The 13,604-nt window shown below is 37.7% G+C and overlaps 1 protein-coding gene across 2 annotated transcripts in view; it reads right to left on the bottom strand.

The window, feature by feature from the left end:
• PIP4K2A (phosphatidylinositol-5-phosphate 4-kinase type 2 alpha) overlaps positions 1 to 13,604 on the bottom strand; it is a 108,552-nt gene that overhangs the window by 40,952 nt on the left and 53,996 nt on the right. For both annotated transcript variants that reach the window (XM_084509914.1, XM_084509913.1), the window contains exons 2-3: positions 9,949 to 10,046; positions 8,823 to 8,919 (exon numbers count right to left, since the gene is read on the bottom strand). In XM_084509914.1, the coding sequence (XP_084366040.1) occupies positions 8,823 to 8,919; positions 9,949 to 10,046 (195 nt within the window). The remainder of the gene's footprint in view (positions 1 to 8,822; positions 8,920 to 9,948; positions 10,047 to 13,604) is intronic.

The following is a 13,604-nucleotide window of genomic DNA, read 5'->3' as shown; positions in this document are numbered from 1 at the left end:
CAGAGCTGTTGGTTGCTTCTATCAGCAGCAAGTAAAGCTGTTTGGAGCTATATGCTCTGAATGAAACATTTTTTGTGAGAAAGCACATAGGGCACAGCCATAAGCCCTGCCACTGGATTACAGGAGAGGTTTGCCCCCCCCCCGTCCATAATTGCAAGCAGTATTTATAACTGGCAAAGCGGTGCCCCCATCTTCAAAGACGAACTGCTGGTGAGGCTCTTCCTCCTCTGGCCACTTTGCTTGAAGCGTTCACAGCAAGGATATTTATCTCCACAGTGGGAGGCCAAGGATTAGCCACGGCCTCTGAGAGGGTGGGGAGATTTAAAGGTCAATTTAATTAGCTCATTCTAATCTTTTACACATCTAATGTAAATGTCATTGTTTTTTAACTGCTGCTTTAGCAGACGAGATTATATTTTAGAAACTTTGAACGTGTGAACTATGTGTCGGATGTAATAGAAATACTTCATGTAATTAATCTAAAAAGAGAGCCTAATAGAAATTGTCATCGAGACAGAGCTTTTCATAAAAAGAGAAAAAGGGCAATAGGAAAATTCTGGTGATAAAGCTTGGAGAGATTTAGGGGAACAGTAATTTTTCTAACTGACTGGCTTAACAGCTTCTCATTGATTTAAATCTTTCCCATCTTGCGACGTCTGGACAAAAGGAAAACAACAGCTTCTGGTACTGTGATCTCATTCAGAAGTCGTGGGATGCTGAAACGAGCGTCACAAGACATTCCCCTACTATTTCAACCACATACCCCAAAGACAAATCAGATCAAATCCCAAGCTATTTACGAGCGCCTCTGGGCAAGCTTTGCATGAACGAATAGGCAAAAACAAGTGCACAGATGATGCTCTGTGATGACTGAAATCATAGGTCAGTGGGAAAGCCTGGCAGGGGTTCGCTGCTGTTAGGGGAATTACGTACAGAGGATCTGGCTGTTCTTCTGTGACGCTGCCTGAGCCATGCACAGGTTCTTACAAAGACGAGCTTGCAGCTTTCCCCAACTTTTTTTTCATTTTATTTTTAAAATGAAAAAATGACCTTGGGAATCATTGATGTGGACGAATTAGACCTGGATTACTGATTAAGAAGCATATCAGACAGAAACAGTGTCATACAACTGGATGTAGAGCCTCAGAGGCTTGAGTTGTAATTTGAGTTGTAATTTGAGTTGTAACATCAGAAGCATCAAACGCAGAGACGCATGGTTTTGTCACACAACGAAGGGTAGGGAAGACTTTGGGGTTTACTTTGAGTGTTGGCATCACACATTCTACCACTGCTGTTGAGCACATTCATATATGCAATAGGATGGTACAATGGAAAATACTTCACAGTAAATTCTTTTTTTTTAATTTTTTATTTTTTTCCTTTAGAAGAATAGCTTTAAAGGAAGACATTTCTCTCCTAACATATAAGTTGTCATGTTAGGAGGTGGGAAAATTGCTTTTGCTAGAGCCTGTGCTGATAAATTTTCTGGAAGGCACACTCCATTACATCTGCAGGTTGAATCTGTCTGTCAGTCCATCAAGAAACACTGATCTCTGACACAGACATATGTCTAAGAAGTCTAGCATGTAGCAATGCATACCTGACCACTAACATATCCTGCAAACACACTCAGTGGCATGACCTCCCCTTGCCTTTGGCAGATGTATAGATAACACTGCACGAGGATTTCTTGTCAGCTCAAAAGCAGGGCTCAAATGAGCTATGGTGAATGTCATGGAGGCTCCGAAAGAGAAAAACAAGCCACTCTGGTCCTATGAGTCACCTGTCAGAAATATCAAGTACCTGCTATGGCCTCATTCAGATGTGGATGTACACAGTCTGAACACCTATGAACATTCAAAAGCAAATTGCATTCAGGGAGTCATTACTGTGGTGAAAGACATGAACATCTTGAACAGAGAAAGGTGAAACACAAACTTTTTCTTCTTTTTAGCACTGAGCCATCCCTTTGTGAGCAAGGTCATGGTTTCTTTGATTTGGTGTAATGAGAGCATAATCAATAAAATACGAGATTCTTTCCTAAATCAAGTTACCCTATTCAGACTGTCTGGATATGAAGCTGCCAGTTTAAGCCATACGCTTGCTTTGGAAAGAGTTAGGGATCTTTATCTATGAGCCTTTCTCCTTCAGCCCTGCAAAGCTTGGCTTGATGCCTCATTTTCAAGGGCTGCCTCTGTAATTGCTCAGGGTGCTCCTATTTTTTTGCTCCATTTTTTGATGTTGCCCACACATGCTAAATTACTTTTTTTCTGGTTCGAATACCTAGTTGTGAATGTTATTTAGTTTAGGCAAGACACTGCTGAAAGCAAGGCAAAATAACTGTTTGCTCCAGGGAAGACTACGAGAAGCCAGAGGTTAAAATACCTCAGAGCTGTCATACCTACTAATGTTCAGTCCCACAGTCCATAAATCCCTATTTGGACTCACACTTGAGGCACCAAATCCTGTAACATCACATTCACATTGCGTACTTTTTTACATGCTAGAAAGACTACAAACGCCACAGTTTTTGTTAGTACAACTGGCTCAACACCTTACTACCACTACCACACGTGCCCATGTCAAACAAGATGTTGGTAGCTCTGACCATCTTGGTGCCAATGTCAGTTTTGGATCCAGAGACTGATGCTCTGCTACAGGTCCCTCATTTGGCAGATGAACTGAAGAACTTTTCATGAAGAACTTTTCCACAGATTTACCATGCTAAAATGACCACCACAGGAATTTTCTTTCAGATGGCTCTTGCTTCCAGGACTATTTATGCATTTTATCAAATAGTCAGTGAAAGGATATTGTCTTAGAAACAAGATCCAACTCTAAATGTAGTTGTTGCTGAGACATTTATTGCTGACCTTGTTGTCTGTAGTTTGATGTTAGAGGCATCTTGTCGCTTCCCAAACCAAGGGCTGATAAATGAAGGAATTCAGTGCAAATGCATGAGCATAGAGCTCTATTTTAAGCCTCATAAGGAAATGAATTGGATGTGGGAAACCTAAAAGATATGCATTAATCTGGATCATTCTGCCATATACAGCCCCCCTCTCTCATACAGGAGAAATACGAAATTACTAAAATGCACCTTGGACACTCCCAGCTGATTCAATCACAGAGCTACAGAATGGCTGAGGTTGGAAGGGACCTCTGGAGGTCACCTTCCTCATCAATCTAGCCACCTAAGACCTAGCAAGACTTTCACAGCTCATTTTCATGAGGGAGAGACATTTAAGATCACTCCTCACTGTGTGTTTTGTTTTGAAAAAACAGCAGCTGATTAAAACAGTGGCACTACTGAGTAACACTTAATCACTGATGGCACCAGCTGTACTTGTCATCCAGAGGTGCTGTGAGAAATCTCAAATTACTTACGACTTAGGGGCTGACACTTCTGTTGAGGGGTAGGTCTCTATAAGAGGATTATATGCACAACTTTTGCATGGATTTTTTTTTTAAATACGTCTCATTAAAGACTGTAGTTACAACAGATTAGTATTAATAATTCGCTTTTCCTAGCTGTAATAGGCAAGTTGTGCCTCCCTTTCAAGGACTGGAGAACACAGATACTTCAGAGAACCATTAATAGCCGTGGGGAGTCTAAAGAAACTGAAACTCTTCTTTATGCCTTCATCTGTGGACAGCAGCCAGCTCAGGACACTGCCTCAACAGCCATCACTGCTCAAAACAGCCCCGCTTTCTGTGCACTGAGCACACAGCCATGCACTGAAAAGGGACCTCTGCAGACAGATGTGGCAGGCTGACCCTGCCCAGCAGCCAAGCACCCACACAGCCGCTCACTTATGGTCGAGAGCAGATCCAGGACACAGCACCATACACGCTGCTATGAAGAAAGTTAACTCCATCTCAGCCAGACTAACAAGCCACTAGCCTGTTCCAAAAAGCTGCACCATTGCTGATGGATATTTTTTCGATCCAACGAATACATCATATTAGGTTGTAATATAGTCTGCAAACTCCTCATATGTTATCTTGGAATTGGAACAGTCACACAAAATGAGCAAAAATGTTCACAGGTTGAGAAGAATCTTGGTGATTTGAAATGTAAGTACCTCAGAAGGAAATAATATTAAAGGATAACTTCTGAAAAAATAGCCTAGAATTTGCAGTATTTACCTGAAGCTATACTACAGTCTCGACTACAAACTACTTCGAGAAATTCTTCTGTATAGAAAGCTGTGAAAGATACTGAAACTTTAGGAGAGGTTCACATCTCTCCTAAAGAAGTGAAAGATACTGAGTTCATATGTTTTTTATTAAGGCAATTTCAAATTTCATTTTTGGATTTTAAGCTTGTATATGAAAAAATGCACATACAGAAATAACAAGGAGCTCTACACTAAAATGAACTTATGGACCATCTACAAGTGCTTTATGAATTGTTTATCCTGCACAGACAGCCTCTACAAATTGCTCCTGCAGACAGGCAAAGCGAGAAGTGAACATGTCTCCTATTACACTAAGTAATAAAACTTTAAGGAAAATCAGTTGCCCTCTCCCCCATCGCCAGCAGAAGGATCTTAGGTACAGCAGGACATCAGTGCCCTCTGGTATGAGAAATTCTATTTTATAGGGCAAGAACTCTTTTGCCTAGTGGAATCCAGATGTAGGATTCAGCAAGAACTTTAAACAAGAACAGATGTGTGAGAGGACAGTAAATTAATTTTTTTTAAAAAAAAAAAAGCAACAGAAGCAGAAGCACTTGTAACAGTAGTAGACCCTCTTTTTCTGGAGTTGGTTGGAGGAGGTGTCAGTTAGCTGCTAGCTTGCTTATCTGTCATAATTTTACAGTTTCCAGAAGCCAGTCCTACAATTTTTGACAGAATTGTATTAATGGATTTTGTTAGGTAAGAAATTATGTCAAACAAGTTGAAAATAAACACCAAGGTTACCTCAGTGACTCCATACATTTTGGAAAAAAGGCATTTTTGTAGAATAACTTTTGCAAAACCAATACCTGAAGCTAAAGGGGAATGCAGAAATTAAAAATTAATTTAGGACTGTAGTGAGTGATTTCCTTTACTGAATTATTATCTTTTTCCCCTGCTAGGAACAGTTAATGTTCTCAAATATTTTCCTGTCAATGTTATAACAATCTTTAGAGTTATGGATTCCTCTTCAGTGAAATAGAAGACACTAACAAAAACAGTATCTCAAGGTAATTTACCCTATCAAGGCAAAATTTGCCACTATTTAATGCTTTGGGCTGTGGAATTTCTTTGACACTTAAAAATTATCTTCAGTATGAGATCTAAATCACACAACAGCACAAAATCTCCTTCACTTTGATAATTTATCATCTATATAAGTGGTTAAAATGGTTTTAAAGGTTTTACAGTACTCAAATGCAATTTTGATTCACACTAACTAATCATCACCTGTGTTCCCTTTCACAAGAAAAACAGCCAGACCATTTTTATTTGATGCAATAAATACCCTAGTAATAGGTGATCAACAAGAAGGAAAGTCAGGGTCCAATAAAGCAATTTTTGACATAGGATCAAAGTTTCTTAGCTTAGGTTAAAGATGTAATATGTCATAACAAGTTTGTAATTTGTCATAACAAAGGCAAACTTTGAACAAAACCCAATGTTTAACTTTGTACTATATTCTCCACATTGCTGTCCATAATAAAGAATGAATCACATGTGTCTCTAGGAAACTAATCCCATCTCAGTACTAATCAAAACATCTTTCAGTGATGCCCAACTAGCTATGAAAGGCAGACAGATGTAGGATAGGTTACCAAAGATGCTTCAACAAAAGGAGTAGCTTTTCATCATGTGAAGGGTGGGAGCCCATTACAGGAACTGTAATCGTCATGACTAGAAATGGCTTCCTGCAGGGCAGGAACTATGTCAGTTCTCCTGACTCTGAAGTTGGATTGAATGTAGGGAAAAAACTGTACTTGATAAGACTTAAATCCCTCTTCAGGGTTAAGAGATCTCTGCGGGGAAATATTTGTATTAATCGCACTGTATGTGAACTAAATCTGTCTGTGTGTTAAGCAGTCCACTAAACTACTGTACAAAGTAAATAACACAATGTCAAGAATTAAAATGAGTATGGCCTAGTAACTAACCATACACTAACAAATTCTTTTCATGAGGTAGTTTTTTTTTTTTTTTTTTTAATCTTTCCTTATGAGTTAGCACTATCTGCCCTCTGGAACAACTCATCAAGGGTATCTGCAGAACACTCTGAAAACAAGAACGTTTAAAAGGAGTGTTCTGCCTAATTTATACTGATGTGTCTGACTAATGAAGAGGGTAAATGGCTTTATTTATCTACACCAGTACTGTCTTGCTCAATAACGGGAATGACATTGTCCATAATTGATTGAGACTCCTTTCCTGAAATATTTTATAAGAAACACACTATGTAGAGAAAGTTATGTGCTATCTCTTCCCTTAACTATCTCTCAGTTCGATATTGTGTTTTTCCATATCGTGTTTGGTTTCTGAGTATAAGTCAATCATTTTGATCAACATTCATTGGAATAACTTCCTGAACATAAATATTATCTGAAAAAAAAAAAGTATATACATATAGTCAGCTCCCTTTGTCAAATTAGATTCCCTTTCTATATCACAGGAAATGTAGCATTAAAATGAAAGCAACTTCTACTTTTAATGGGGGTAATCCCTTTTTTACATACAAGGCCAGGGTGGCATGGATTTTCATTTATGCGTATTCCTGTAAAGATAATTTAAGTTTAAAAATGTGTTCAAAACATATTACTACTCTGAGTATTTTTATTTTATTAGAACAGTCCAGTAGAATGAGAATTCAGAGTGATAAACTGCTTGGATTGAGAAAAAAAGAATGGTGAATGCAGATATTGTCTTCCCTTTGGTCAAAATTATATTAACTAATCTTTTCCTTTATGCTAGATATGCTTGAAATACTGAATAGCACTGAAGATGTTGCAGCTAACACATAAGTGTTGAAACAAAAAACAGGATGTGGTTGCACTTTCTTCTTTTGGATTGTTGTTTGCTTACATTGTCATAAAAATTCAAAACACATAGCTAAAAACCACTTATTTTTAATCTGAAAATTAGGACATTTTATTTAGTTACAATTAATAAATCCAATCAGTAGTGGTTACAACACAGGAATTCCTGATTTGGCTAGCATAGTACTAGAGATAAAAACAGCCCACAATACTGTGGTATGCAGAATTTTTGATTATGCTAATTTTACCAGGTTTAACTAATGACAGAATCTTCTCATATGTATTTGCCTACTAATGTTATTACCCCATCTTCTCAAAGGTACAAAGCATGAGCTGACATCATAATTTTAAGTTTAGGACCAATCACATCTTCCTCTCTGACACACTGACCCTTTTCCTTTATATCAAGAAAAAGGAAAACCTTCATATAAAAGGATCATATCTTCCCTAACAAAGTGTATCTCTTTGGTCCACCAAGAAAATTGTACCAGGAATGCAAACTGATATTTTTGCAACAGCCCCAGCTGTTTTAACTGTTGGCCAAGTCTTGATGTATTTCCTCTTAAGCAGTTCTTCTGTAAACAGGACAGTGAGGAATCCTGCAACAGGCTCATGACAGCTTTACCAAAGGAAAGTAAAACAAAACAAAACAACCCCCCTTCTCCATCTGCTGGCAAAGTGTCTTCCCAAAGTTAGTGGTTATATAGTGAGATTCATACCCGAATTTCTACCTGCACTTGTGCAAGCATACATTAACCAATGTATATATTTTAACACAGTGCTTCACATTGAGAAAGGGGAAAATCAGTGGACAGCTGAAAGAATTAGATACAGATTTGGGCTGCAGCATTCAGTCTGCTCTATGTAGCATGAATGGGAGTGTTATCACAAATGCATTTTGTACAAATTTTTTAGCTACTCAAAACCTTTTATAAAATTTATTACTATTTATTAAATATCTTCTAAATATCTTAGTGACAGACTAAGGCATAATTGCAACCCATATCAAAATATCTTAAAAGAGCAAAAGACCAGGACAAGAAGCAGACAGTGGGTCACACAGAGAGTGCTATGTAGGACAGGCTGTCTAGCAGTGTGATTGCAGAAGGAATTATCCCTATGATGGAAATGATGTGCATTAGGAACAGTTAATGGAAAAGGGAATGTCAGTGAGTATTGGCAAATCTGACTGAAGCAGAGTTCAAGAACTTTCCTTTGCAAAGGCTGAAAAGAGGCTTTGACTGCAAGAAACAACGCTGCCAAATGTAGAGCAATTTCTTGTTTTGCTGTATCTGCTCTTAGCAAGCTATTTGTTTCCAGGCCCTTTTAAAAAAGGGAAAAATGGAGTGTAATGAAGCAGTATGAAATTGCCTGGCCACAGATCATTCTTGTCTAAAGAAAAAAAAAAAAAAACCATGAAGGAAACAGACATGGTGGTTTCTGAAACCACATCTCACATATACATATCCCTAAAGCAACTGTTATCAGAGTGACTCAGCTGAATACAGCATCTCTTGTCAGCAGCGTCCAGAGATTGTTTCTTCTTCCTCCTGCAAGAGGTATCACCCCTCAGTTTTAATGACTGGGAGATACTGGGAAATAAGGAGGACAGAAGATAGCAGCAGGCTGCCAGAAGACAGCCAGGGGAGGCAAACAAATAAGTCAGAAATGTTCTGGCTGCAGGTGGGGGAAGGAATAGAGAGAATGTATTCTTTTTCTCTTAGTTTTCCTCTGAAGTGTTTCAGCACTTTGTCCTGTTAGCAACTGCAGCTTTATGAACCTTTAAACCTTGCATATATCCCTGATTTAAGAGTTTTGAAAGTGAACTTACCTGAAAGTCTTGATCATCAATTCCAAACCTCTCTCTTAGATTACGGAAAACCATTGGACAATATTCCTTAAATTTGAAATGACTTGGCATGTTTTCTCTGAAAGAATACAAAACCAAATCAACTTCATTCACCCGCATATGTAATTAAGTAACTCGAGAGTATTCTGTTCATGCAAAGCAGAAAATACGGAGATTTACAATCTCCCCTCTAGAGCCTTCTCTTTTTGAACAAGATTTGGTCTCACCATGTTCTTTCCTTTACCATGTTTAATAAATTTATATCTATTTATCTCTAACAAGCTGAACCTGGACTCAAAAGCAGAAAAGAATGTTTTGTCATTGCCCTTAAATTATTTCAGAAGTGAAACCTTAGATTGCATTATACAAGAATTACTATACCTTTGGTGACACTAGGAAGTACTGACAGTGCCAAACTTCAAGCAAATTGGACTCACTGAGTACAGAGCTAGTTTTAATATTCAGTTGTTCATTTCATACTTATACTTGAGAAAAGTAACTTTGAACTCTGTCACAGAGTAAAGAAGACCCAAAATAGCAGAATTATTCATTTTTTCCAAATATTCTTAAATGGGTTGTACGCAAAGCATCATTAATAGTTTTGTATGTATGCACATCCTGTTCATGTAGCATCATTTTAAAGAGACGTGGATATTACATTAAATGATCTTAATACATTTGGAACTTTGATTGATATAATATCCTATTATGAATTATTAAAAGTTGCACATTATTAAGCTTTGAAATATGCTTTAAATTCTCATTCAAATTTTTAATTTAAAATACTAAATGTTTATGCACCCCAATTTATGTTTTAAAAAATTCCCAAATAAATGTTTATATCAGCCATAAATAAACACACCAAGAGAGGATCATCTTCAATATATAAGATATCCATAAGGCAATAATAAACCATATGGAAGAAGAATACTACCCAGCAGCCCCTGCTGTTACTTTTTGGAACAGCACAGATGGTTATGTTTATCACAGGATTAACTTAATCATCAAAACTTCAGTCACATCAACTGAAAAATAACAGAGTTCATAGTACTTCATAAAATATCACTGCCACTATCCCCCTCTACAAAGAATTGTTGCTTGTACTTACTTGTTGAAAAGGTGATTGTCCACCTTAATCTTCGAGTATGCTTTGAAATCATCTGGCATCAACATAACAGGGATTTGAACATGGCTCAGTTCATTGATCTAGAGAAAAAAAGAATACATTTAGTTGCTGATATCTTTGCAAAGATTCTGCATATATCTTAATTGAAAAAAAAAAAAAAAAAAAGTTATTTGGCCTATGGTTTCTTGTATCCTGGGAGTGAAAATTAGTGAAAGAAAAATGCAAACCCAGATTTATTCTTTCCAGATTAAATGCACTGACAAGGTAGACACTTTGGAAAAGAAGAAAGAGCATTCCATATTTATACCGGTTTCAGAAAAAAAGTGCTTCAAAGCACACCTGGAGTGTGCTCTTTAAGGAAGGTCAGTGAGGATGCCAGCAAAATGGTCTTTAATGCTAACACACTGTTCTTGTTTAGCCAACTGAGCTACATTTTCCTAAGATGATTCAAATTTTGTATTTCAGATGACTATTTGTCTTTTCAGCTTATGAACTAGTCTTACCCGTCTATGTCTTGAAACTATTTCTAGAAAACAATCCCCAAATTTTGAAGGCACACACTTTTGACTCAGTAAGAAGTGGCTTTTTTTTTTGTACAACAGTGCAGACCCCAGCCAAGTTTTTGCAGTTGCAGCATTCAGGCACGTTTTTGATTGCTCAAGTTTGACAAACTACTTAAATATTCAAATTTGTGCTTAGAAATAGATGCAGAAGTTTTAAGGTTTTCCTTATTTTATTATATTTACGGGTACCATCTGCTCTTTCTAGTTTGGAAATAAATATTGCCAGTCTCCTCACTATTATATACTGAGTACATAATATATAATATTCCTATGTATTTGAAATTTCAGAAGTATGCACTTCTGGCCATATCTTTATGACAAAGTGTAGACAACTTCACAGTTATGTAGTTTGTAGGTGTGTTTTTATAATTGTATTAATCTACTACTATTTTAATAAACTTTAAGTAAAAGAATAATAAACATAACAGAATATTGTTAGCTTACAACAGCTCTTTCAAATCATTAACAAAATATTTCTCCATTTCCATGATCAAATCTTTCCGCATACCACATTTTGCTTCAACAGCTTTCTACAGAGTGTAGTTAAGGGGAGAACTCTCTGTATGAGAGCACAAACATTCAGTAGAGGTGGATGTAACGAAATAGGGGTGACCTGTGCTCTTAGCATTGGTTTTGCTTATCCAAAAATGTTTTCCAACTGGGAAGCTGGTAGTTCCCTGCAGATGCTATCCTGCTTAAGGGAGGCTTTCTGAGAAGCTTTCACTGAAGCAGCCGTAGGTTATAAATATTGGAGGATAAAAAGCACACTCACTTCAAGTATAACCTTCTGCAGAACTGAACTTAAACAAAACGTGAAAGCAGCGAGGAACCTTTTTGCTCTTAAACAGAGGAAAGAAACCAATGCAATCAGGCAGGTCAGACAGCCTCATCACTCTTCAGTCTTTTTAAGTCGTGGTAATGTGTCTTGCCATGTCTCATTTTCATTATTCAGACCCCTGCAGCCCACAGGAAAACTGATAAATATCAGTTGAATTTACTTTACAGAATGCTTCCTTGGAAACCCCTGAAACGCTATAGATCGAAGCACCACAGTTGCAGAGCAGAGCAAAGAAATGGAAAGGTATCTGGGATGGGTGAACGTGAGCCGCTCCTTGGAGTCCCTGGGAGAACGCTCTTTCCTCCTTCCAAAGTGGGAGAAAGAAGAAACTCCAGTAAATTTTTGAAAACACAGCTGTGCAAACCTAATAAATCATGCTGACACCTCATTAGCTATGACATAAAATAACAGCGCATTGATGGAACATCACAACATCTACCATGCATGCTCTTTACTGCACTTGGTATCGCTGCACATCAATCTCACCCTGAAACCACAGGGCAGCTTCACCAGGCTGCAGGACTAATCTAGCTCTTGTACAAATAAAACTAGGGATGAGTAGATAGATTATACTCAGTAATGAAACTTTAGGTTTGCTCATAAAAAATAGCTACTCTCTTAGATTGCCAGATTGTACAACAAATTCTGTGCTTGAAAATGGGATAACCGAGACCTACATGGCAGCCAAAAGTGATCCCAAGACCATTATATTAAATACGCTGAATTCACACATCTTAAAATGACCCATCTAAAACAACAGCAAGTTCACTTGCAAATTAGGGAGGTTTAGACTATCACAATTGCATCAATCAAAATTTCACATGCATTCACTTTCTTAATTTGCTAATGTACAGCGTTTCTGAATACATTTACAGATTTGCTTTACAGATTTAGATTTGTGCTATAGCGGCACAGTTTTAATTGTGCCTGTAGGCCCTATAAACATCATCTACGCAGTGGAATAACAGAGCCACGTGTAATTCTATTTGCATACTTCAGAGCTTGTTGTATTCTAACCAGGAATTCCAAAATAGTTCTCCCAGGAAGTTCTCTACAAGATGTGAATGTACATACGTGCCTTCCTCACAGGAACAAAGAAAAAAATGCAGTTTAACACAGAGTTACTTTTTTTTTTTTTTTCCTCCTGAAATTTTAGTTTCAAAGGAGATTCACTAACTGAGGTCTGTAAAAATAATTTCTCTAATATTTTAGAGAAAATATTCCTCTCTAGCAGGAGAGAAGAAAAAGCAGGTGATGAACATACAGTAGAAGTGACCTTTGGTATAGCACACCAGCTGAGTAATGGCATGTCCCAGTGGCACAGGCCATTAATTAATTTAAACCCTTCAAGTATAATAAGGTCTGCTTCTTTGTGCAGTAGTGCATTTTTCGGATGGATTTGATGAGGCCACATTGAAAGTGAACACCACAGAGGAAGGAATAGCTGTGACATTACATCTTGGTGCAAACTGGAACCACATTGGGGGAAAGAAACAAGATCCAGAACTCCCCCAGAAACGGGCCTTGGAAAACTGAAAGGAGAGGGAAAGGTCAGAGGGACCCATCCTGCACTTTGCTATCCCGGTGTAAAGAAACAGCCATGCTTGAAACAGACCAAATCTGAAACACATGGAGGACACTTTCAGCCTTCCAACTCATCTCAGACAGTATTTTTGTAAAACAGTTCTAGTTCTGCCACTTACAACCTTTAACTGCACTGTGGAGTTTTTTTCTTTTTTTCTTTTTTTTTGCCAATGCAAAATTTTGCTGTGGTTTCTCATGTTATTTGCAACAGACTGCTTACTACATCTTTGAGGAATTTAAATCCCATATAATAGCCTCGGAGAATAGATTATTTTAAAAGATGAATGACTAGGATTTTAGCTGCACAGTAACCATGCATATTATGTGGAAATACCTCATGTCTATTAATAACATGTGCAAATTCATGAACACAAGATACTAAGAAGTGACCCGGAAACCTCTCTTTAAGTAATTTATTCAAATATCTTCTGTGGTATTGGTACAAAACCTGCTGGTTTTGTGAGACAGAGACATCCCCCATGACTACCAAGCTTTAAGGAATACACTTTTAAAAGCTTTACATGGCGTTGTCCCTTTAAATATTCAGTACAAAAAAATAAATAAATTTGGCTGTAGGGATCTGCTCAGCCCCGTGGTTCAGCAATGGCAGGTGGGAGGGGGTGAAGGGGAAGGAGGCTTTCAGGCAAAAACCG

Source organism: Aythya ferina (assembly GCF_964211825.1).
Source record: "Aythya ferina genome assembly, chromosome: 2".
In the NCBI taxonomy this organism is placed as follows: Eukaryota; Metazoa; Chordata; class Aves; order Anseriformes; family Anatidae; genus Aythya; species Aythya ferina.
The sequence above is the reverse complement of the archived record's forward strand: the minus strand, read 5'-3'. Positions and strand labels throughout refer to the sequence as shown.